The 26,005-nt window shown below is 43.9% G+C and overlaps 1 protein-coding gene across 1 annotated transcript in view; it reads left to right on the top strand.

The window, feature by feature from the left end:
• The window catches only part of LOC123276011 (cytoplasmic FMR1-interacting protein 1-like), a 177,836-nt gene that overhangs the window by 37,002 nt on the left and 114,829 nt on the right, over positions 1 to 26,005 (top strand). Inside the window, 9 exon segments of the mRNA XM_070497085.1 lie at positions 1,609 to 1,700; positions 4,099 to 4,216; positions 8,320 to 8,442; positions 9,296 to 9,421; positions 20,250 to 20,416; positions 21,720 to 21,867; positions 23,080 to 23,233; positions 24,293 to 24,449; positions 25,685 to 25,781. Of these exon segments, the coding sequence (XP_070353186.1) occupies positions 1,609 to 1,700; positions 4,099 to 4,216; positions 8,320 to 8,442; positions 9,296 to 9,421; positions 20,250 to 20,416; positions 21,720 to 21,867; positions 23,080 to 23,233; positions 24,293 to 24,449; positions 25,685 to 25,781 (1,182 nt within the window).

The raw sequence follows: 26,005 nt of genomic DNA, 5'->3' as shown, positions 1-26,005 counted from the left end.
TTGAGGGGAAGGGGCATCCTGAAGGGTATGTCCATCCTTATGATTTCCTCAGTAGCATGTCCTGCAGTTTAGTCGCTGTTTCCTTGGTGACTTTTCATGCTGTTAGCCTTTTGTGTGTTCTCTCTGGTGAAGTGTCACTTCAAGTCTCTAGTTCTTTTTTCCCTGTTGATTTGTAGTCTGTGTATTCTGGGTCCATGTCCTTTGTTGGATACATGTGTTCTAAAATACATGCCTTCTCCCCTATGTGGCTCTCCTTTTCACTTTCTTAAAGGTGTCATTTGGTAAACTTCTGTTCAATATTTAGTGTAGTCCAATGTATCGATCTTTAATGTCCACTTTAGGAAATCTTTGTATACAGCAGGCTCATGAGAATTTTCTTCTGTGTTACCTCCTAGACGTGTCACCATTTCCTTTTCCATCTAGATCTGTAATCCCCTTGAAAGTTTCCTCTGTGCATGCTGTGAGGTAGCGGGTTGACATTCTTGGATTTTTTCCTCCCCATTATACATATCCAATTGACCCTGTCCATTTATTGCAAAGACTATCTTTTCTCCCGTTGCCCTGCCGTGTTACTTGGGTCATAAAGCAGGTGTCTGCATGTGTGTGACTGTCTTAGCTTCTCTGTCTTTCTCCACTGGTTTCCATCTGTGCTCCAGGGCCACGCTGTCTTAGTTTTCCAAAGGAATAGGTCTGCATATCAAGAAGTCTTCAAGTTATGTTAAGATTGCCTTGGGTATCATCCCTTCACCTCTCGACATACATCTTAGAATTGGCTTGCTGATTTTCACGAGCACACAGACACACACTACTTATAGCCTGGTTTTCCTCTTGGAATTCCATTGAATCTATAGATCAATTTAGTGAGAATGGACATTTAAAAAATACCAAGTCTTCCAATACGTCAACCTGATATATTTCTTCATTCACTTAGAATTTTAAATTTTCTCTAGAATTTTTGGTGGTATTTTTGCTTAGAAGTCTTGTACATATTTTGTTCATGTATTCATACATATTTTTTTGATGCTATTGGAAGTTGTTCCCCTTTAAATTTTCTTTCTTTCTTTCTTTCTTTTTTTTTTTTGTTGTGGAAGATTAGCCCTGAGCTAACTGCTGCCAATCCTCCTCTTTTTGCTGAGGAAGACTGGCCCTGAGCTAACATCTGTGCCCATCTTCCTTACGTTATATGTGGGACGCCTAGCACAGCATGGCATGCCAAGCGGTGCCGTGTCCGCACCCGGGATCTGAACTGGTGAAACCCGGGCCTCCGAAGCAGAACGTGCGCACTTAACCGCTGTGCCACCAGGCCGGCCCCTCATTTTCTAATTGTTGCTTGCATATAGAAATGCAGTTGACTTTTTTGTAACTATAGATCTAGCAAAAGGTAGGTTAATTTTAATATTTGAATTGGTTTTATGAATGTTGGTTCTTAATTTGTATTTTGTTCCGAAAGCGCATGTAGAAGTTATTTACAACCTTTTTGCAGTAAATGATTTGCAGAAATAGCATTCAATGCATAGTAATTATTACTATTACTCATTCTTCTTGTGTTTATGTATTTGGTGACTAAACGTACATAATGACCCTGTTTTTTTTGTTCTTTGAATACAGCAGCTCCAGGTGGTTCCACTGTTTGGGGACATGCAAATAGAACTGGCAAGATACATCAAGACCAGCACGCACTATGAGGAAAATAAATCTCGGTAGGACGAGCTGCCCATTAGAGCATTCTGCTGTGGCCTCACTGTCGTTTAATAACTCTAGTCATTTATCTGAGATAACACCTTTGCCATTCTCAACTCTCTGGAACTGAATGCCTAATGTGGTAGCCCTTGCCACGTGTGGCTGTTTACCTTTAAATTCATTAAAAAATGCAATTTATTTTCTTAGTGGACTAGCCATTCAAATATTTAATAGTTCGTGGCTACTGTATTGGTGAGCACAGATGCAGAACTTTTCCATCATCCCAGAGAATTCTTTTGGATAGTGCTGGTTGAGAATGTAGACTTGTTAACAAATGCTCTGGGCCTTGTGGTCTGCTGGTCACTTCTTAACAAGCAGCCCTGTTTGTGGGTGGGATGTTTGCGTGTATCTTACAGAGGTTACAAGCCTGTAACCTGCCGACCAAATCCAGCCCAGGCCTGTTTTTGGAAAGTCTTTGTTGCTGAGAACGATCTTTACATTTTCAAAGGGTTGTTTTTAAAATAAGACAATGATGACTATGTGACAGATGTGACAGAGACAGTGTAGCCCACAAATCCTAGAGTATTTACTTTCTGGTCTTATATAGAGAAAGGTGGCCAACCCTGCCGTATAGGATCTGTAGCTCACAGTTAAGGTATTATTGTAGATTCCACATAGGCGGGTGAGTCTCATAGGATGCTTTTGCTGACTTTTGTCAAAAGCATGCACCCATAGCCAAACTGGCCGAAGTTCAACCATGATTTTGAAAAACACAGTTGCATCTCAATCTGTTCACTCTGAGGCTGGCAGTCTTTTTCTTTAAAGGCCAAATAGTAAACACGTTAGGCTTCAGGGGCCACATGTGGTCTCTGTCTCATATTCTCCTTTGTTTTTTTTTTTTCTATCTTATTAAGCAGGTTTTTGAAAATGTAAAAACCATTTGTACGGCCGTAGACCCATAGAGTAGCTGACCGCATTTGACCTGTGCTGTAGTTTGCCGACCTCTGTGCTAGTTTATTTCCAGATATATTTGCCATTAAATCTGCTATGTGATCCACTCTTAGATGACTTCTCACTCTCCTCTATGTTAAGTTCATTAAGCTGAAACTTCTTTGTGCTTCAGTACCACCTCAAACTCTGATTTGGAACATGAGCTGATGTCCATGGTGTGAATGTCCGGCTGTGACTGAGTTCAGGCTGACAGCGTGACATTCATTACACAATGCTTCTGCCCTGACAGATAGGGGTTAGCTCTAGATCATAAGTAATGGGAAAGTCAGTAAGAGAATCAGGAAACCATGAGTTTGTGCACTTATTGTCTGTTTTTAATATGATTTATTCTAAGTTTATAGCATTTAATTGGTAATAATGCCCATGTTTCACAGCTTCCTTGGGAGGTGCCTGAGCATATAGCAATCAGCTTTGGGAGCCTGGCCCAGGGGCCCCACACCAGCATCTGGCCCCAGAAAGGGCAGATGCAGAGTGTGCCAATGCCAGCAATCAGGCTCTGGGCTCCAGTGCCTTGCCTGAGGTGGATATGCTGTTGGGGGTCTGCAGGGGAGGCAAGTGTATTGAGAATGGATCCCAGTGCAGAGCCTGTGCCTTGCACGCTCATTGCAGACTTGAGGAGCTGCCTGGGATAATGCCAATATAATCATCCCATCATCCTGTAGTGGAATCAAAGAGAAAGAGGTACTACTCGAGACAGTGCACTGATCGTCTCAAAAAGTGGCAGCTTGCATTCCATCCCTTCATGAAAAGGAGACCAGCTTGTTAAAAACACAGAGAGAGTACTGGTGCTACATGTGAGGGGGCAGCCGTCTAAGTCCTAAGATCCATGCTTTCTGCCCAAGAGCACCAACAGTTTCAGTTCTTAATAAACTTCTTTCCCACTAAATTGTGTCTGTTTGCTGCTGAAATGGTGTGTTGTGCACATAGGTAGTTATGGTGACAGTGTCTAACTTCCAGGTGATGTCAGTTTTCAACTCTCCCCGTAAGGAGAAGTTTTGCTCCTGAGTCTTTGGCTGATTTGTTTCTGTACTATAGCTTATATTTTCCCACATGAGTAATAAAGAAATAGTTCCTGCCAACTCTGCAATAATATGTCAACAGATCCTCGCAAGGGTGATGCATTGTCGTAGATCCAGCAGCGTCTCTCAGCATTCTAGAAAATGGTTTATTGATCATAGAGAAATTACAATTCCTTTTCCAAAACACAGATATGGGAAGGTAGGGCAGTGACCCTGACACAGGGAGAGGGGGCTGGGCCAGCTCTGTTTCCTTGCTGAGAATTCCATATTCTTTCCTAGCCTCCAGCTCCTCTCCCACGCTATGCATGTGTCCTTGGGCACCCAGCGTTGTGCTGCATACGCCTTGTGCAAGTGCCCTCAGGTGACACACGTTTCCCCTTCACTGCAGATGGACGTGCACATCTTCCAGTAGCAGCCCGCAGTACAACATCTGTGAGCAGATGATCCAGATCTGGGAGGACCACATGCGCTTCATCTCAGAGCTGGCACGCTATAGCAACAGTGAGGTGAGTGGGCCTTCTGCGCCCGCCCGCACTGACACCTGAGGACAGATGGCCCTAGAATGTCATCTGTGTTCTCTGCAACCAAAAACTGACGTTAATTGCTTTGAGAAGCATAGTTGAGTACGAATACTTAAAAAGCACTCGTTATAATGGATGGCAGTGCAGTCAGCATCGTTTTTATCTGTTCACCTGTAGATCTTTTTTCAGAAAAATGTAATAGAGGTCCCAAAAGAAAGGACTGAGGAAAGACCATGAATTAAGTCTGTTTCCTAGTCTAGTCTTGTTTCCAAGCTGCTAGAAGAGAGAGGGTAGGGCCTCAGGAAAGGAGTGATTATGGCTTGTGGCCGTTTCGTGCCTAGAGGCAGGAAGTCCTGAAGGCAGAGGCGTGTAGGAGCTGCTGGGTCGGTGGGAGGACGTCCTGGTGCCCAGGGGAGGGCCTGGAGTTGGGTGTAGGAGGAAGCACTATCTCCTCGGCTTCAGGCCTTGTTAATTCCTTTCGGCTTTGCAGCTGGGTTTCCTGTGTCCTTGTTTGGGCTGATCACGTTATCCCCACCTGTCAAGTGTGACTCCAAGCTAGCCCTGCCAGTATGTGGGGTGTGCCGGAGGGGTGTGTGAGTGTGGAGGAGCATTGGGAATGGCACTTCTCATATCTTAGCAGACAAGGCAGCAAGGTCAAAGCAGTGGTCAGTGGTATGGGTTCTGCAAATAGTCAAGAGGAACCCGGGGACTTGGGGCCACAGACACAGGTCTGGTTTGTGAGACTGTGGTACCTCAGGGTTCTCAGGAGGACCGTTAACATTTGTGGGGAACAGCTCTGTGCGTTGGCCCCACCCATTGCAGGATGATGAGCACCCCTGCCCCCACCCACCAAACGCTAGTCGTCATACAACTAGAATGACTGAAAGACAGCCCAGATGTCTTAGGGCATGTGCTGCCTCCAGCAGACCCCTGGTAGGTGGCCGACTCCCTAGTGAGGAGGCTTTACTTCACCCCTTCTCCAGCGGCCAGCACAGCCCTTAGGGTAGAGATGGGGAGCAGCCCCTTGAGACTTCATGATGTAGTTGTAAACCGAGTTCATGGGAAGCTCTCAAAGAACACGTAGAGCTGATTTTTACTCCAAATAAGAGCATCTAACAGCATGCATGGTTCCTGTCATCTTCCTTTTGCTGTTGAGTGTAGTACCTTCAGGATAAGATGATGATTTTAACAAGAAGAAAGAGATTGACCTTTGAATGCTTTACTCAGTTTGTTTGTTTATTTATTTGCTGAGGAAGATTCGCCCTGAGCTAACATCCGTGCCGATCTTCCTCTAATTTTTAGTATGTGGGCTGTCAGCACAGCATGGTGACTAACAGAAAAATATAGGTCCAAGCCCAGGAACCAAACCTGGGCCACTGAAGTGGAGAGCACTGAACTTAAGCACTAGGCCACCAGCAACTTTGGTTGTTTCGTGTGTTGGCTATTGTGAATAATGATGCAATGAACCCAGGGTTGTAGAGTCAGTTGATTTTTGATGAGGGTATACTCAGTGGGGAACAAATAATGCTGGGGAAACTGGGAATCCACATAGAAAAGAATGAAGTTGGACCCTTTCCTCATACCATACAAAAAATGCAACTCAAAATTGATCATAAAACTAATTGTAAGAGCTAAAACTACCAAACTTTTTAGATTCTACATATTAGTGAGACTGTACAATATTCATCTTTCTCTGTCTGACTTATTTCACTTAGCCCAGTACCCTCAGGGTTCATCCATGTTGTTACAAATGGGAGGATTGCCTTCTTTTTTTCGTTTGAGGAAGATTAGTCCTGAGCTAACATCTGCCACCAGTCTTCCTCTTTTTGCTGAGGAAGATTGGCTCTGAGCTATATCCATGCCCATCTTCCTCTACTTTATATGTGGGACGCCTGCCACAGCATGGCTTGCCAAGTGGTGCGTAGGTCCGCACCCGGGATCCGAACCTGTAAACCCCACGCCGCTGAAACAGAACGTGCAAACTAAACCGCTGTGCCACTGGGCTGGCCCAGGATTTCCTTCTTTTTTATGGTTGAATAATATTCCACTGTGTATGCAAGTATATGTATATACATACACACACACTATTTTTCCAAATTTGTTTGCCTCAGGATCCAAATTAAGTTCCAGACACTGCAGTTTGTTGATGTGTCTCCTTGGAGATGTGTCCCCCTCCATCTCTCTCACTCTCTGGGGTATCATTTGCCATGACTTCTGTCCCGTGTTTCCTATACATTGGTAGTTAGATCTGGAGACCTGATCAGACTCAGCTTCCCTTCTCTCAGCCCACTCGGCCCTTCGTTGGCCATGCCGCAAACCGCTGGAATGTCTGGCTGACTCTGTGATGCTGGCAGCGTTGTCTGCTGCCTAGCTGCGTGCACCTGTAAGGGTGATACTCTAGTTCTGCCCTCCTCCTCAGCCCTCATACCAGCTGTGCCTTACTCTGTGGGATCCCTCCTCCAGAAGAGACAAGGTCACAGCTGGATTCCTTTGCTTTACGTATCAATTGTTAAAATAATTGATTCCCTAGCATCATCTAAGGTAACAAATCAAGGGTTTTTTTAGTACTGTGTTGAAGTCAATCTACTTCAGTTTTTTTCTTTTTCTTTTTTTCCCATACTGGTTCTTAATGACTCCTGCAAATTTTGACTTGATGTCTCAAGATACACTCAGCAATTTTAAAATAGCAATACTGGCACTGCTAATAATCATATAATTACTAGAAACAACATAGTTGTATATCGTAATGTATAACTTTATGTTATATTATAATAACAATACAATTACCAAAAATTGTTTAAGATTTATTTTGCGGTGGATTTTGTCCTTAGATTTCTCCCTCTGGGTTGTTCATTCACTGTCTCTCAAAGTCGCTTGAAGTGTTTTGTTTTGTGTTGGTCTCAGCCTATTGGTAGTGATGCTGAGACACTCTCTTGGAACTGTGCTACTTGTGGCAGCCTGAGGGTAGAAAGAGAGCATGCATGTGGGCCTGGGGTTCTGCTTTTATTGGAGTTGAGGGTAGGGGCGTAGTGTTTCATGGGCTCAGTCTTTATTGGTGAATTTAAAACGTAAGAGTGGGAATGTAAAGCGTGGGAAGAGAAAAAACAAGTGGCCCAAATGGTCGCTTATGGAAACCAACTAAGATCTCTAAAGCAAAGGAGCCTTAGGGAGGCAGGTGGCCTCGCTCTTTATCTGGTCATGTGGCTGGCAGTGTGTCTGTTGAGAGAGCTATCTTTGAAGTGGATGCCACACAATCAAAGCTTATGTGAGGCACTTGCATTACAAAAAAGAAAGACTAACTGTCAGCGCTTCCAGTCCCCTGGGTCACCCAGGGCTCTCTAAAAGGGGAACTTCATGGGTGGAGCAGCCTGGCTCTTTATCTAGTTGTGTAGCTGGCAGTGTGTTTATTTGAGATGGATGTCTTTGAAATGGATCCCTTGGCAATCAAAAGGTTAATGTCAGGCACTTACATTATAATCAAAAAAAGTCAATTATCAGACACTTATGCTATATGGCCCCACTGTGCGGCCATGATGCCAACTTATTACACAGTTCAGTTCATTGTTTCATTTTGCTTTTGAGTTTCAGGGATCCCTTCCCTCCCCAATTTAATGTTACGTCATAGTATATACCGTTTATGTGGTTCCCAAGTCAGATGTCTCAAAGGAGGCATGCTCAGAGAAGCTGGCTTCCCCTCCACCCTGTGCCTCCCTGCCCTGTAGGTCACTATACTTAAATCTGTTTTATTTGATATAAGCAAATACACAGGATGTGCACGTTTTCCTTTATTTGGCAAGTGGAAACATACTGTGCACAGGCCTCTCTGAACACCATGCCCTGGAGGTTCATCCAGCACAGTCTACGGCATCTTTTCTCTTTGCTTTGAGAGCTACAGAGCATTCATCACTGGGGGCTCTGTGGATGCCAGCCTGTTGCTACAGGGAAGGCTTGTGTGCCCACATCATTTCATATTTTAGAATGTACCTTTAGAGTAGGTTCCTAGAGTGGATTTGGTGGGTCACGGGGTAAATGCATAGGTGGTTTTTCTGCATATGGGGTGTCTTCCTGATACTTCTGTTGTGCTCTAGGTTGTCACAGGGTCTGGCCGCCAGGAGGCTCAGAAGACAGATGCTGAGTCCCGGAAGCTCTTCGACTTGGCACTGCAGGGCCTGCAGTTGCTGTCTCAGTGGAGCGCCCATGTGATGCAAGTGGTAGGCATTCTGTGCTTGCTTTTATTTGGAAATGCAGGGAATTAAAAGAACATCAACCTCCAGCTGGTTAGAAGTGCTTTTGTTCCCAAGCTCCAAGAAATTGACTAAATGATATTTGTTCTGCATTAACTTTGGTCTTTGGATCAAGAAAACATTGGCTTTTTAGCTTTGGCCTTAGAAATAAGAATATATATCAATTTAAATGTTTCTAAGATGACTCAACATACATTGCACGTATGTTATGTATGTTACAAATAAAGGGCCTCATCTTTTAAAACCTTTTATAGAATTAAATTTAAGTACTGTTATGATGATTTTTAATTCTCTTTTATTTAAACGATGTTTTCTCTGTGGGGTTCTAGCCATCACTTTTTTTGTTTAGTATTAGTAAAATGGTTTCTGATGCCATATAAAGATTTGGATACCTATAAGTCATAGAAAGTTTTCTCTTTTGTTGTTTATTTTGATCAGACCAAAATTATATTGGATGAATACATGATCATTTGAATAGCTAATTCTTTTTTTAAATGGTGATGAAATGCCTAGCGTGTTAGAGAGTTAAAATATCCAGGCCGTTTTGTCTGATGTATTTCTTAAACCTCTGGTCTGTTTCTTAAACCCAAAGTCGCATGGCCAGAATGTTTTGCACTCTTAGGGAGATGGACTCTGTGTGTGTCTGCGTGGTGTGTGCACGCATGCGTAGTGTGTGTGTGTGAGTGAGTGTGACTTTCAGACTCTGCAAATACTACAAGGCTGACCTTTCGGTAGCTTTGGTGAAGGTCATGTGAGTGAGACAAGCAGTTAAGCATTGTTCGTTCAGTGTGAATGTCTTCCTCCTTTCTGACCACACCAGTGTTCATGGAAACTTGTGCACCCGACGGATAAGTACTCCAACAAGGACTGCCCTGACAACGCTGAGGAGTACGAGCGCGCCACCCGCTACAACTACACCAGCGAGGAGAAGCTCGCCCTCGTGGAGGTATGGTTTGTCTGCTTTCTCTCTTCCTATGACTCTGGCCTCAAACTGTCTTCCCTTTCAAAAGCAAAGGCAAAAATGTGAATAAAACTGCCCATTTTATGTCATTACTTTTATGTAGGGTAGCCCTTTGCATCTATCACAGTTCTCAGTACAGGATAAAGTAGGTTCTTGGTGTCTGCACTGACAGCTCCCCTGGGCAGATCAGGGGTTTGCTCGTGAGCATCTGGGAGGGGGAGCAGCTTTTGGTGTGGAATGCAAGAGGACACGACATGACCCTGGCAGTCTGAGAGAGAAGCGCCCCTCATCTCCTCCAGCGTTTCCAGCTGTTGAATCACCAGCTCTTTGCTCTCACACATGTCAGCTGTGGCTCCCTCAGTTATGCACTGACTTCACGAGCCTTTTGATGAACAGAAGCTCTTACATTTCACTGCCACCCAGTTTCTTTTCTTTTGTAGTTGAACTTTGCCTGCCTTGTTTAAGAAATCTTTGCATGCTGTAAGGTCCTCAAGGTATTCTCCTCCATTGCCTTCTGGATGTTTTATTCTGCTTTCACATTTAGGTCTGAAATTCACCTGAAGTTAGTTTTTGAAACACTTCCCCTGCCCCCTGCTCTGCTTGCCACCTTTATTGTGAACAAGTGACCATACATGTGTGGGTGTGTTTCTACTCACTCTTCTAATCCATCGGCCAGTGTGTCTGTCCCGTGCTAACCCCCCTCTGTCTTAATTACTATTACTGGTTCTGGGTATAGTAAAGCAAGTCTTTCTGTCTTTAGGAGTTCCTCAGCTATTCTTGGCCTTTTGTATTTTCATGTAAATTTTAGACTCATCTTTTCGTATCCCAGTGAAACTCTTTGGAATTTATGTGGATCATTTTAGGGGAGAATTGACAAATTCATAATATTGAGACTTTTATAAAGATGCTATATCCCTCCATTTGTTTAGATTCTCTTTAATTTCTCTTTTATAATCTGTGTAAAACTCCTGCACGTCCTGTATTAGCTTTATTTCTAGGTGTTTGATAGTAGGTGGTATATTTTTAAGTTTTTATAAATATTTGTCACTGGTATTACAAATATAAATTATTTTTTGTAGTTTTCCTTATGTCTATCAATTTATCTAAACTGACTTATTAATCATAATAAAGTACCCATAGATTCTTTGGGATTTTTTACTTACATAATCATATCATCTGGAAATGATGACAATTTTATTTCTCGCATCTTTCTTTTTTTTTAAATCACACTGGGTAAGACCCCTACTCGTTAAATAGGAGGCACCAGGCATCCTTGTCTCATTTCTCATCTCAAAGGGAAAGCTTTTAACGTTTCACTATATAGTGTATTTGCTGTAGGGTTCCAGAAGCCACCCGTCATCAGGTCAAGGAAGTTACCTTCTATTTCTTGTTTGCTAAGAGTTTTTATCATAACTAGATATTAATTTTGTTAAACACTTTGCATCCATTGAGATACTCCTATGACTTTTCTCTTTTATTCCATTAATGTAGTGAATTTACATGGATCAGATTTTTTGATCAGGTTTGAGATTAACCTAGCCTTTCATTCCTGGTGTAAACTCACCTTGATCATGATGTATTATTCTCTTTATATCTTGCTGGATATGGTTTGCTAATATTTTGCTTAGGAGTTTTGCATCAAAGTTAATGAGTGAGGGCCGGCCCCATGGCCGAGTGGTTAAATTCACTTGCTCCCCTTCAGCAGCCCAGGGTTTTGCTGGTTTGGATCCTGGGCACGGACATGGCACTGCTCATCAAGCCATGCTGAGGCAGCAGCCCACATAGCATGAGCGGAAGGACCTACAACTAGAATATACAGCTATGTACTGGGGGACTTTGGGGAGAAGAAGAAGAAGGGGAAAAAAAAGGAAGATAGGCAGCAGATGTTAGCTCTGGTGCCAATCTTTAAAAAGAGACTTAATGAGTGAGAGTGGCTTTTAATATTACTTTTTGCTTTTAATGTTTATTTTGGAACACATCTAGATTTACAGAAAAATTGCAGAGATGATGCAGTGAATTCCCATTCCCCATTTTCCTTTATTATTGGCATCTTACATTAGTTTTGTTCCATTTTTAATAAGCTAATATTACTGCATTATTAGCTAAAGTCCAAGCTTTATTCAGATTTCGTCAGTTTTTCAATAAGGTCCTTCTGATCCAGTTCCCACATCCTGTTTAGTTCTCCTGTGTCCCCTGGGCTGTGACAGTTTCTCGGGCTTTCCTTGTTTGTGATGACCCTGACAGTTTTGAGGAGCACTGGTCATGTATTTTGTAGAATGTCAGTTGGCATTTATCTGATTTTTTTTCATGATTAGACTGGGGTTATAGGTTTGAGGAAGGAGGAACGTAGAGCTGAAGTGCCATTTTCATGACATCACCTCAGAGGTACATGCTGTCCACATGACTTATCACTGCTGATACTCACCTTGACCATGTGGCTGAGGGCGTGTCCTCTGGTATCTCTATTGTGAGATTACCTACACCTACCACCAGGACCCCCTTTTCATAGTGTACTTTTGGGAAGGAAGTCACTGCTCAGCGCACCCTAAGGAGTGGGTAGCGTTACTTTATTTTAGTTCTTATTGAGGTCATAATAGTTTATAACATTGTGAAATTTCAGTTGTACATTATTATTTATCAGTCACCATATAAATGTGCCTCTTCACTCCTTGTGCCCACTCCCAACCCCCTTCCCCTCTGGTAACCACTAAATAGTTCTCTTTGTCTGTGTGTTAGTTTATCTTCCACATATGCATGAAATCATACAGCGTTTGTTTTTCTCTCTCTGGCTTATTTCGCTGAACGTAATGCCCTCAAGGTCCATCCATGTTGATGCAAATGGCACAATTTTGTCTTTTTTTATGACAAAGTAGTATTTCGTTGTATATATGTACCACATCTTCTTTTTTTTCCCCCTGAGGAAGATTAGTCCTGAGCTAACATCTGCCAATCCTCCTCTTTTTTCTGAGGAAGACTGACCCTGAGCTAACATCCGTGCCCATCTTCGTCTACTTTGTATGTGGGATGCCTACCACAGCATGGCTTGCCACACAGTGCCATGTCCATACCCGGGATCCAAACCAGTGAACCCCAGGCCGCGGAAGTGGAACGTGTGCACTTAACTGCTGCGCCACCAGGCTAGCCCCCCACATCTTCTTTATCCAATCATCAGTGAATGGGCACTTGAGTTGCTTCCACTTCTTGGCTGTAGTGAATAATGCTGCAGTGAACATATGGGTACATAAGGCTCTTTGAATTGTCAATTTCAAGTTCTTTTGGTAAATAGCCCATAGTGAGATAGCTAGGTCATGTGGTATTACTGTTTTTAATTTTTTGAGAAATTTTCATACTGTGGGACTACACCATTTTGCATTCCCACCAGCCGTGTATGAGGGTTCCCTTTTCTCCACATCCTTTCCAACATTTGTTATTTTTTGTCTTGGTAACTGTAGCCCTTCTAAGAGATACAGGGTGATATCTTAGTGTGGTTTTGATTTGCATTTCCCTGATAATTAGTGATGTTGAACATCTTTTTGTGTGCCTTTTGGCCATCTGTATGTCTTTTTTGGAAAAATGTCTATTTATATCCTCTGCCCATTTTTTGACTGAGTTGTTTTTGTTGTTCAGCTGTGTGAGTTCTTTATATATTTTGGAGATTAACCCCTTGTCAGATATATGATTTGCAGATATCTTCTCCCAGTTGGTGGATTATCTGTTGGTTTTGTTCCTGATTTCCTTTGCCTTGCAGAAGCTTTTTAGTCTCAAGTCCCACGTGTTTATTCTTTCTTTTGTTTCCCTTCTCTGAGTAGACATGGTATTCAGAAAAATCCTTCTAAGTCTGATGACAAAGAGTGTACTACCTATATTATCTTCTAGGAGTTTTATGGTTTCAGGTCTTACCTTCAAGTCTGTGATCCATTTTGAGTTAATTTTTCTGTATGGTGAAAGATAGCGGTCTACTTTCATTCTTTTGCGTGTGGCTGTCCAGTTTTCCCAACAGCATTTATTGAAGAGACTTTCTCCATTGTATGTTCTTAAGTTCGTTTGTCAAAGATTAGCTGTCTATAGATGTGTGGTTTTATTTCTGGCCTTTGAATTCTGTCCATTGATCTGTGTGTCTGTTTTTGTACCAGTACCATGCTGTTTTGGTTACTAGAGCTTTGGAGTATAGACTGAAGTCAGGGATTGTGATGCCTCCAGCTTTCTTCTTTTTTCTCAAGATTGTGTTAACTGTTTGGCATCTTTTGTTGCCCCATATGAATTTTAGGATTCGTTGTCCTATTTCCGTGAAGAATGTCGTTGGGATTCTGATTGGGATTGCACTGAATGTGTAGATTGCTTTAGGTGGTATGGACATTTTAACTATGTTTACTCTTCTAATCCATGTGCTTGGAGTATCTTTCCAAACCATTAGATCATCATCAGTTTCTTTCAATAGTGTCTTATAGTTTTCATTGCATAGGTCATTCACGTCCTTGGTTAACTTTATTCTTAGATATCTTGTTGTTGTTGTTGTTATTGTCAGTGAGATTGTATTCTTGAGTTCTCTTTCTGTTAGTTCATTATTAGAGTATAGAATTGCCACTGATTTTTGTAAGTTGACTTTGTACCCTGCAACTTTGCTATAGTTGTTGATTATTTCTGAGAGTTTTCCATTGGATTCTTTAGGATTTTCTATATATAAAATCACATCATCTGCAAAGAGTGAGAATTTCACTTTTTCATTGCCAATTTGGATCCCTTTTATTTCTTTTTCTTGCCTAATTACCCTGGCCAAAACTTCCAATACTGTGTTGAATAAGAGCGACAAGAGTGGGCACCCTTGTCTTGTTCCTGTTCTCAGAGGGATGGCTTTCAGTTTTTCCCCATTGAGTATGATGTTGGCTGTGGGTTTGTTGTATATGACCTTTATTATGTTGAGGTACTTTACTTCTATACCCATTTTATTGAGAGTTTTTATCATAAATGGATGTTGCAGCTTGTCAAATGCTTTCTCTGCATCTATTGAGATGATCATGTGGTTTTTATTCTTCATTTTTTTAATGTAGTGTATCACATTGATTGACTTGCAGATGTTGAACCATCCTTGCTCAGGGCTTTGTAACCCCTTTCTATTTTTTTTTTCTTTTTGGTGTTAGGGCCTTCTTGATCATTTCTTGCAGTGGGAGTCTTGTGGTGATAAACTCCCTTAGCTTTTGTTTATCTGGGAAAGTTTTTATTTCTCCATGAAATCTGAAGGTTATTTTCTTTGGATAGAGTATTCTTTTTTTTTTTTTTTTTTTAAAGATTTTATTTTTTCCTTTTTCTCCCCAAAGCCCCCCGGTACATAGTTGTGTATTCTCCGTTGTGGGTTCCTCTAGTTGTGGCATGTGGGATGCTGCCTCAGCGTGGTCTGACGAGCAGTGCCATGTCCGCGCTCAGGATTCGAACCGACGAAACACTGGGCCGTCTGCAGCGGAGCGCGCGAACTTAACCACTCGGCCACGGGGCCAGCCCCTGGATAGAGTATTCTTGGCTGAAAGTTGTTGTCTTTCAGAATTTTAAATATATTTTTCCACTCTCTCCTAGCCTGTAAGTTTTCTGCTGAGAAATCTGCTGAAAGCCTGATAGAGGTTCCTTTGTAAGTTATTTTTTTCTGCCTTGCTGCCCTTAATGTTTTTTCTTTGTCATTGAGTTTACTACTGTATGCCTTGGAGAAGGTCTTTTTTTTTTTTTTCAGGAAGATTAGCCCTGAGCTAACATATGGTGCCAATCCTCCTCTTTTTGCCTAGGAAGGCTGGCCCTGAGCTAACATCCATGCCCATCTTCCTCTACTTTATATGTGGGATGCCTGCCACAGCTTGGCTTGTCAAGCGGTGCCATGTCCGCTCCTGGGATCTGAACTGGCGAACCCTGGGCCCCCAAAGCGGAACGTGCACCCTTAACCACTGCACCACCGTGCCGGCCCAGGAGAAGGCCTTTTTACATTGATATAATTAGGAGTTCTATTAGCTTCTTTCACTTGTATTTTCAGCTCCTTCCCCAGGTTTGGGAAGTTCTTAGCTATTATTTGTTTCAACATGCTTTCTTCTCCATTCTCCTTCTCTTCTCCCTCTGGAATACCTGTAATCTTTATGTTGTATTGCCTAATTGAGTTGGGTATTTCTTGGAAAATTTCTTCATTTCTTTTAGTCTTACTTCTCGCTCCTCCTCCATCTGAAGCTTTTCTGAATTTCTGTCCTCCGGACTGCTAATTCTCTCCTCCATAATATCAGCTTTATTATTCAGGGAGTCCAGATTTTTCTTTATCTCATTCATTGTGTTTTTCCCCTCCACCATTTCTGTTTGGTTTTTCTTTATAGTTTCAATCTCTTTTGTGAGGAATTCCCTCTGTTCTTTAATTTTATTGCTGATTGCATTGAACTATCTGTATTTTCTTGTAATTCATTGAGTGTTTTTATGATAGCTACTTTGAATTCTCTGTCCTGTAAATTATAAATTTCTTTGCCTTCAGGATTGATTTCTGGCTGCTTGTCATCTTCCTTCTTGTCTGGAGTATTAATATATTTCTTCATACTGTTTGATGGCATGGATTTGTTTCTCCACATGGTGATAGTATCAGGTCTCAGCTTCCACCTGCTGCCACTGGGTGGGGGTCAAGAGCTGTGTATTCTGAGCCCCCCTTGCTCGCTCATAGCTGCTCTTTTTCTAATGTATGCCTGAGTGCCCTGTCCCACTGGCTGAGCCGGAGCTCAAGGCAGAGGGGGGGCGCTTTCTTTTCCGGCACGATCCCAGGGGTTTTCTTGCTCTACCCTTGCTGTCTGCTCCCCTGGGTTGCTGGCTTTATGAGGACACCCCAGAGTAGCTTGGCCATCTCTGTGGGGGGCTTTCCCAAGGGCTGTGAGGGACCTTGGAGATTGAAGGTGTTCTCGTAAAGATCTCCCCCTTCCCCCTCACCTCTCAGAGCCACGCACACTCCCATGCGCTGGGTCGCTGCCCTTGGGGGAGAGAGAGGAGATCCCCTTACCTCCTTCTACTTCCTCTGGGTGCTCCAGCACCTCCACCTTCAGGCATCTGGCTGCATGGGTTTCTCAGATGTCTTTTATGTTGTGTGAATGTCCTCTGTTGGTTTTTTAGTGTCCTTTTCATTGTGTCTTAGTGGGTAGAGTAAGCGAAGAGCTCACTTTGCCGTGATGCTGACATCAGTCTCCGCATTACTTTGTCATAAGCTTCCATTCTAGTTTTTGGATGAAGCTTCAAAAAACGACTCATGGCGTACTCCTTCTTTTCTGTTGTCTGCAGTGGTTTGTGTAAGATGTCATTTCTTCCTCAAATGTTTGCTAACGTTTACTGGCAAAACTTTCCCTTCATGGAATGGTTTTTGAAACGTTCACTTTCTTTACTATATATAGCAGCATTCAGATTTTCTGTTTCTTCTTGTATCAGTTTTGGCAGGTTGTATTTTCATGGATTTTCTAAGAATCTTTCTAAATTTTCTAATGTTTTGGCATTAAATTTTTCATAATAAATTTTCGTCTTATTTTTGGCACAGTGTTTTTTCCCACATACTATACAGTTCACCCATTTAAAATGTAAAATGCAGTGCTTTTTTGGTATGTTCACAGAGTTGTGGAATCACAATCAAATTTGGAACATTTTTGTTACCTCAAAAAGAAACCCCATGCTCACTAGCAGTCACTCCTGTTCTCCCTTCCCTTCTACCCTAGGCAGCCACCAGTCTACTTTCTGACTCTGTAGATTTGCCTGTTCTGAACATGTCGTGTAAATGGAATTCTGTAATATGTGGCTTTTTGTCACTGACTTCTTTCACTTAACAGTGTTTTCAGGATTCACACATGTATCAGTATTTCATTGTTTTCATTGCCAAATAATGTTCTGTTGTACGGATATATCATGTTTTATTTATCCGTGTATTAGCTGATGGACATTTGGGTTGTTTCCACTTTTTCCCTATTATGCCTAATGCTGCTGCAACTTTTGTCTGCAGGTTTTTGTATGGATGCATGTTTTCATTCCTTTTGGTGATACACTTGCAAGTAGAATTGCTTGGTCATATGGTAACTCTGTGTTTAACATTTTCAGAAAGTACCAGATGGTTTTGCAAAGTGGCAGCATTATTCTACATTCCTACCAGCAGTGAATGAGGGTTCCACTTTCTCCAAATCCTGGCCAACACTTGTTATTGTGTGTCTTTTTTATTCTAACCATCTTGCTAGATGTGGAATGGTATCTAATTTTGGTATTTGATTTGCATTTCCCTAACAACTAATGATATTGGGCATATTTTCATCTGCTTATTGACAGTTTGTGCATCTCAGAGAAATGTCAATTCAGATCCTTTGCCCCCCCCCCGCCCCCGCTCTTTTTGTTGGTGAGGAAGATTGGCCCTGAGCTAACGTCTGTTGCCAATCTTCCTCTTTTTGCCTGAGGAAGATTGACCCTGAGCTAACATCTATGCCCGTCTTCCCCTGTTTTGTATATGGGACGCCACCACAGCACAGCTTGATGAATGGTGTGTGTGTCCTTGCCTGGTATCCAAACCTGCGAAATCCAGGCCGCCAAAGTAGAGTGTGCAAACTTAACCACTACACCGCAGGGCTGGCCCTCCTTTGCCCACTTTTTGATTGGGTTATTTTTGTATTATTGGGTTCTTTATATATTCTACATACCGGTTCTTGTCAGACATGTGATTTGCAGTATTTTCCCTCATTCTGTGGTTTGTCTTTTTATTTTCTTAATGGGGTCGTTTGAAGCACAAAAGTCTTTAATTTTGATAAAGTTCAATTTTTCTGTTTTCCTTTTGTTGTTTGTAGTTTTGGTGTCATATCTTAAGAAACTATTGCCTTCCCCAGGTTACAAAGATTTACTCCTATGTTTTCTTCTAAGAGTTTATGGTTTTGCCTCTTATGTATTAAATGTATGATCCCTTTGGATTGATTCTGTTAATGGTGTGAGGTCAAGGTTGTGTCAGGGGTCCCCAGGACCACCTCAGGCTAGATTTATCAGAAGGATTCACAGGACTAAGTAGCAGTTCTGTTCAAGATTATGATTTATTGCAGCAAAAGGACACAGATTAAAATCAGCAAAAGGAAAAGGGGCATGGGTGACATCCAGGAGAAACCAGGTGTCCCCTACTGGTGGAAGTGCCCAGGATGTGCTTAATTCTCCCAGCAATGATGAGTGACAACAGATGCAGTTTTTCCAACCAGGGAAGCTCATCCAAGCCTTGGTGGCCAGGGTTTTTATTGGGGTCAGGCATGCAGCAACCACAGGACTGACCTCAGCTTCTCAGACTCCAGAACCCCAGAGCAAAAACAGGGTTCACCATAAACCACATTGTTAGCATCAACTGTCTGTCAAACTGCTGCTCCACTGGCCCAAAGCCACAGACACGCATACGCTCTTTTCAGGCATAATCTTCTTGTGGCTGAGAGCTCGGTCCTAGGAGCTAGCCAAGGGCCAGACCTGAAGACAGGCCTTTCTCAGGAATGTGCAGGGTTTAATCATCCCAGGCCTGCTGGGTTAACCCTTTTCTGCACAGTACGCCGTCTTCATGCTTTGGCGTGTGGATATCCAGCTGTCCCAATACTATTTGTTGAAAAGATCATATTTCCCCATTGGATTGTTTTCACACCCGTGGTGAAAATCAGTTGACTGTAAATGTGAGGGTTTGTTTCTGGATTCCTACTTCTCTTCCCTATGCCAGTATACTCTCATAATCTCCCAATAGATGTCAACTTTGTGGTAATGCCCCCTTTCTATTCTTAATGCTGGTAATTCATGACTTGTCTGTTTTTCTCTTGATCAGTCTTGCTTGGTATTTGTCAACTTATTTATTTTTAAAACAGCTTTTTCTCAGTTCATCACCTCTATTATATGCTTGTTTTCTGTTTCATTAATTTTTGCTTTTAGATATTTATTTCCCTCTACTTTGGGGGGATTTATTTTGTTTTTCTTTTTATAAATTCATGGTGAATATGAGATTAGTATTATCTTCAGGCTCTTTTGTCTTCTAATATGTGCATCTAAAGCTCAGAATTTACCTTTCAGCTCATCTTTTCGTACATCCCGTAAGCTTGAATATGTAGTATTTTGATTTTCATTCAGATTGGCGTGATTTTGAATTTAGTTCAATTAGAATTTGAATTAGAGAATTTACTTTTTTAAATAGAAGTTTTCCCTTTTTTCCTTCATTAGAAAAGCAACACAGATTCATTAAACAAATCCCTAAAGTAAACAAACAGAAAACGTGGATGTGCAATGAGGACAGTACAGTGTCCATGACGCCATCACAGAGATGAACTTTACGCAGTTTATGCATTTTCTTTCAGGCCTTTTTATGCATATTAATTCAGTGTGCCATTATTGTTTAATAGATGGGATTTCGACTGCAAACTCTTATAACTTCTTTTTTCTTTTCCAGATAGTAACATATTTGCTTTCCTAAAACTTTTTTCTTCTCCTTTGAAGTCCTTCATGGAGGTGTGCCCTTAGGGATGTGGGAGGATTGTGAGTCAGTTACAAACACTCCTCTTAGCTCATGCCTGCAGATCCATCCCTGCCTTCAAGGTGCTCATGGTCTGATGGAATCAGACGCAGGTGTGGGGATGGCTGATGACACAGAGCTGCTCTTGGGAAGATGGTTACAGGACAGCAGCTGCAGAGCAGGAATGCAAGAAGCCAAGAGAAGGGCCACGCAGAGGGAGAGGCAGCCTCCCGGGAGTGTGCCAGCTGATGGAGCTCAGCACTGCCTGAGACGGAGCCGTTTCCTATCACCCTCCAGCACACTGAAAGTCTTGTGTTCCCCCTGCAGGTTATCGCCATGATCAAAGGCTTGCAGGTGCTGATGGGCAGGATGGAGAGCGTGTTCAACCATGCCATCCGGCACACTGTCTACGCCGCGCTGCAGGACTTCTCCCAGGTCACCCTCAGGGAGCCCCTCAGGCAGGCCATCAAGAAGAAGAAGAATGTCATCCAGAGGTCAGCCTCACTGCGTGCATCTCCCTGCATTCAATGTCTAAAACTATAGGATCAGCTTAGGTTTCAACAGCTATAGAGTTGCATTTTCATAAATATGCTCAGTACATTTCTCTTCCACTTCCCGATGCCCTTGTGGTGAATTTCCTCTAAATGTATTGCAGGGGCTCCAGTTATTAACCTGAACAACCTACAGTAGATGAAGTACAGAGTGTCTGAGCTATCTGGAGATCCAGGGACGAGGGCGTGTTTATCTCAGGCCAAGAGTGTCTCAAAATCTGTCCAAAGAGTCTGATCACCAAGCCTGTAGGGACACGCAGCCGGCCTCCCACCTCCCATCTCAGTGTGTTGTCTTCAGTGTTTTTACTTCTGTTCCTTTTGGCCTATAAGTTGGTCGAAAACTACACAGATATGGCAGACATCCTGTAGCAACCTTGAGCTAGTTTTCCCTCAATATTTAGCCTTTCAGATAAAGTTGTCTCTCAGAGACATCTCTGTACAATGGAGCTTACAAAGGCCCACAGTGCACTGGTTTCATTTTGTGATTGTATAGTTAATATATTTGTTACCAGTGTGGTGTGATTTTTAGCATTAATAAAGTTTTACACTGTGAGACTTAGCAGTTTGTGTTCACTCCAACTGGGTGGAGGGCTGGGTGGAGGTTTTCATGTTTTCCATTATGCCCTCTGTTTTGCTCATGCTCGCCATAATGGGAGGCTCACTATGTGGGCAATGTGCAGTGTGGTCCAAAGGTAACTTAGGTTTTAGCTAGAACTTTCCCCACGAGGTGATCAGGATGGGCGTGTGGGTTCATCTGCTCCTAGTGTGCTGTCCAGGGCCTCTCTGCATGGTGGAGTGTGTGGGGGATGGGACACATTCCACGTGAGTCGAGGACACAGGCCCAGTCCCTGCAGTTATGTTAGTGACTTCATGTTCCTGTTAGAAAAGGGGGATCAGCCACAGGGAAGTCGAGTTTCAGCTCTCTGGGTGGATGTGTGTGGTCTGTCTTGCTGTCCTTAGCATGACTCAGTGTTCAGGAAAGAAAACATCACTTCTGGTAATTGATGTAAACTGCAACTACATCAGATCTTTTGGAGCTAGTAATGTCCCCAAGAAAATTATCTATTTTTAAAAATTTGCATTGAACTGGTCCATTACCGTGTCCCCCGACTACCCCCAGGGGACTTCATGTGTGAGAGTTGGCTATCCCAAGAGCTGTTTGCTAGGCAAGGAGATGCTGTGATTGTCAATGTCCCGAGGGTGCCAGTGCTCCGCGCCTTGCTAATGACTTGATGGGGCTGTTTAGTGTCCTGCAGGCTATCAGGAAGACTGTGTGTGACTGGGAGACAGGGCACGAGCCCTTCAACGACCCAGCCCTGCGGGGCGAGAAGGACCCCAAGAGCGGCTTCGACATCAAAGTGCCCCGGTGAGCTGTGGGACCCTCCAGCACACAGGTTCTTGTCCCCCCTGCTGCCCTGCTCCACCTGTTCCCCTGGGTGCGTTGCCCCTGAGCTGGGGGACAGTAAGCAAGGCCAGGAGCGAAATGACACCACAGCTGTCTGCTGAGCAGATCAAGTGTTGACTGTGTCTTTTCTGCTCCTCTGCCCCTGCTGAAGCGAATCCGGAGCATTAGCATCCTCGTGACTCTCAGATTTGCCCATCTGCGTGCTGAACTTAATGTGACTCCATTAACTCCTGTCCCAAAAATGTGGTTGAAAGTCTGTGTGTCTGTATTTATGCTGTGTTTCCTGATGGGTGTTTAAATGTAGGGTTATAATTTTTATGCTGGGCCTAAAACTGATCATTCCTAAAGACAAAACTTTTGGAAATATAACAACATACCTTTCATGTGTCCCTGGCCTTAAGCCACCACCGCTCTTCTCTCTCCTGGCACATTCAGCCACCCAAGCAGCTTTCCTTGACTCTCCAACCTGATTTAATATTCCCTGTGCTTCCCTCCTCCCCTTTTGGGACTTGGCACTTCTTATTCATCACCTCTCTGTTGAGGGCTTTTATAGTCTCTTTTGCCAGTGTATGAGAGAATTACCAGCAAAGCACGTTGCTGGCTCTATAGGAAACCTCTCAGGTATGTGGGAGGAAGGCATTTGGCCCACTCGAGAAGGATGGGTTCTGGGTCTCTCCAGCGCGCATGCACCCTCCCTGCCCTTCGTCCCCACATGCCTCTTCCCACCCCATGATGTGTGTGTTGTGAACTAACCGTTCTCTCCACCTCTCCCCTGTCTGTCCATGTCTAGCTCTACTTGGTGCGCACCATGGCTGAGTCCTTGAGCTCTGCCGAGCTGCTGAGGCAGCTCAAGTCTCTGGGCATGGAAAGGCTCTTGCATGTAGTAAACGCGTTTCTGAGGCAGTCCTACACCTATCCGCCTCTTTTAACCTTTGGTGGTAAGACTTCCTTTGTTTTCTTGTTGATGTTTACAGCACAGAGGTGAACTTCTCTGCTACCAGTTCTTTCTCCCAAGCATCAGCAACTTGGCCACTTGGATGGGCACCCAGACCCCCTTTGAGGAGCCGGCTAGCAGCGGGCTGCCCACTCCAGCCCGCTCTGGTCAGAGCATGGCAGAGCAGTCCTTCTCTCGTGGTTTACCTGAGTTTGGCGTAACTAATGTGTATTTTCTCCCCTGCAAATGTTTCCTTGGATGATGCAGCTTTATATGGTGAGAACCATGCTAGAGTCCCTCATTGCAGACAAAAGTGGTTCCAAGAAAACCCTGAGAAGTAGCCTTGAGGGGCCCACCATATTGGACATAGAAAAATTTCATCGAGAGTCATTCTTCTACACTCACTTGATAAATTTCAGTGGTAAGAGATACTGCTGACCAGCGTCCAGCCTAGCATGTTCTAACACTGCTAACACTGTCTAGAATGCTTCCACCTGCCTGACCATCCCCTGCTGTGGTCCCCTCACGCACCCAGATGGCAACACGTCCTAATCTTCATGCCATTCCCTCGCCTATCGCTTTAAATGCACAGCTGGCCAGAAACTTCCCTCCATGTGATATGGCCCTTAGGAGGGTGAGGGCTGTGGGGCCATGGGGCCGTGGCTGGCCCTGTGACCTGAATACCAAGTTTTTGTAACCCGCACGGAGTCAGAAACACAGGCGAATGTAATCTGTCACCTGGCTCGAGACCAAGACAGTGATAAATGTCAGAAACAGCCCCCAGGGGCAGTGATGTATGGAAGGTGGTAGGTGACCTGACACAGGCAGCCCGTCCTGGGGTGACGCCCTTGACCAGGGCGCCAGGTGGATGCCCTTTGTCATCATGGAGTTGTCCATATTTACTCTTGTGCCACAGCCACTTGCTCAGAGTGAGAGGCCTCTGTCTTAGCTAGGGGTGCTGCAGATTTAGAGTAAATGATAGTAAGGCTTTTGTTTTTCACTCTGTGAAAGGATGGAAACATTTTTCTTAGAAAATCTCTCTCTATTTTGCATTAGATAGACCTGCACTGAATATGCATGTAATGCTATGTCTTTATCTTAAGTAAAATAGAGTAATCCTGTTTTTATTTCTCCTTTTAAAAAGGACTTTTTTTTTTCTCCCAATCCCACCAAGAGGCTCAGAGGGTTGACAAGTTCCCATTAGTGGGTAGTGGTGTCCAGTGGGGTCGGGACACTCGACTCTGCTCTTTCTGTGAGCCTGGATGTGCAAAGTCCAGGGGGGCTTTGCCTGCAGTCACACCGTGGTCGTGTTGTCCCTAGTGTGAGGTGCCATGCGACACCTCCCCACTTGTGTCCCCTCCCACATGGCTCAGGGCTGAGAGTGAAGGAGCCAGCTCCTGGCATGTGGCCTCCTGAGATCACCCTGCTGAGTCTTTTTTGCTTGCAGGAGATTAACATGGTGTTGTTTAAATCCTTCAAGAAACACTCCAGCAGTGCTGTGACCTTTCACAGTTGTGGTTCCGAGAGTTCTTCCTGGAGCTGACGATGGGCAGGAGGATCCAGTTCCCCATTGAGATGTCCATGCCTTGGATCCTGACGAACCACATCGTGGAGACCAAGGAGGCATCAATGATGGAGTGAGCGTCCTGTGGGCCAGTCTTGGCTCTCTGTTTATGATGACCAGGGTCCTTGGTGGCATTTGGGAGCTGGGAGGTGGGGGAAGGGGCCACACTGTTCTTAGCACTTCCTCTTGGGATACGACTTCAGAGATTAATACAAGTAACAGATTTCTTGGCTTTGAAATCAAGAGCTCGGGCAGTAGGACTAATTAAGTCCCACCATGTTCAGATGCTGGCCAGGCCCTGGGGACGTAGCTGGGGTCAGGGAGAGAAGATGTGGCCTGGCCTGTCACATGGCAGAGCCTCCAGCGCAGATGAGTTTGAAGGAGGAAGTGTTGATTGGACAGCTTTGTTCTGAGGTCAGGGCTCAGGGCCAGGACAGGGCTCAAAGACTTTCAAAATATGAAGTCCATGGAGGGAAAGTAATAGAAAAATGGGTGTCTTGTGGTGACCAGATCAGGGACTGACCCAGCAGCTTCTTCTTCTGTTTGCAGGGCGAATGGTTAGCACCTCACCTTTGCCCATGCATGTCAGTTCTCACGTGGCGCCCGGGAGGATGGCCTTCCACTTTGTCTGGAGTGGCCATGGCATCTATTCTGCAGTGTCAGAGATGGTATGAGGAGGACAGAGACCCAACACAGAGGAGACCCAACACAGAGGTGTTGGTGTGCCTCTGTGTCATGCTTCTGGGATTGGGCATGGCCCTGCTGCGCACGTGGCCTCCCCTTGCCAAGCAGGAGTGGTTTGGCACCCTCAGAGGGAACTTACTCCTGGAGACCATTGGCCACCGCCTTTTGTCCAGACGTGGGTCAGGGAGAGAGGGGCTTTTGGCTACACTGGACATGCTCATGGTCAACTGTGGGACCCAGGACCTTCATATATTTTTCTTTTTAAGTCAGTGTGTTCTTAAAAATAAGAAAATAACTTACTTTTGCGGTTATAGAAAATACCGCATGCTTGTGGTGAAAGCTTTGACACAAGACAAGTGAGAAGCTGCAGTTATAGGAGACCCTTATGGATCTACCAGGTGCCTGGACATGGCCTGAGTAAGGCATCCCCCCCTTGGAATAGGCCGGGCTGGCGTGAGTGCGTCATCAGGGCCCTCGGCAAGAACCGAGTTTGGTGTTTGAAGTAAGAGAGCATTTTCCTCACGTGAGAGGACAATAGTAAAAGTTAAGTTTCTGGAGGTGTGTAGAGCGTGAGAGCCAAGAAGCCCTGTGTGGGAGGCTGGCTGACTGCTCGTCCCTCTGCAGGTACGTCCTCTACTCCCTGGACCTGTACAATGACAGTGCCCACTACGCCCTCACCAGGTTCAACAAGCAGTTTCTCTACGACGAAATCGAGGCAGAGGTGAGGGCCCAGGCACTGTAAACAAACTTTCTTTCATTTTCCTTTTCCTCTGATATTAGAGGAAGCAAACTTTCTTTATAATACAAGGAAGTTTAAACAATGGAGTGAACTTTTGAAATAAACATTTTGGGATGAACCCTTCTATCTGCACTTTTCTCTGTGCATCTGCACGTGTGATGATTGGGGTCCTACCACATAAGCTATGGGGTGACATACTTCTTCAC

The sequence above is a fragment of the Equus asinus genome, chromosome 2 (genome assembly GCF_041296235.1).
Source record: "Equus asinus isolate D_3611 breed Donkey chromosome 2, EquAss-T2T_v2, whole genome shotgun sequence".
In the NCBI taxonomy this organism is placed as follows: domain Eukaryota; kingdom Metazoa; phylum Chordata; class Mammalia; order Perissodactyla; family Equidae; genus Equus; species Equus asinus.
This window is presented reverse-complemented; position numbering and strand designations above follow the sequence as displayed.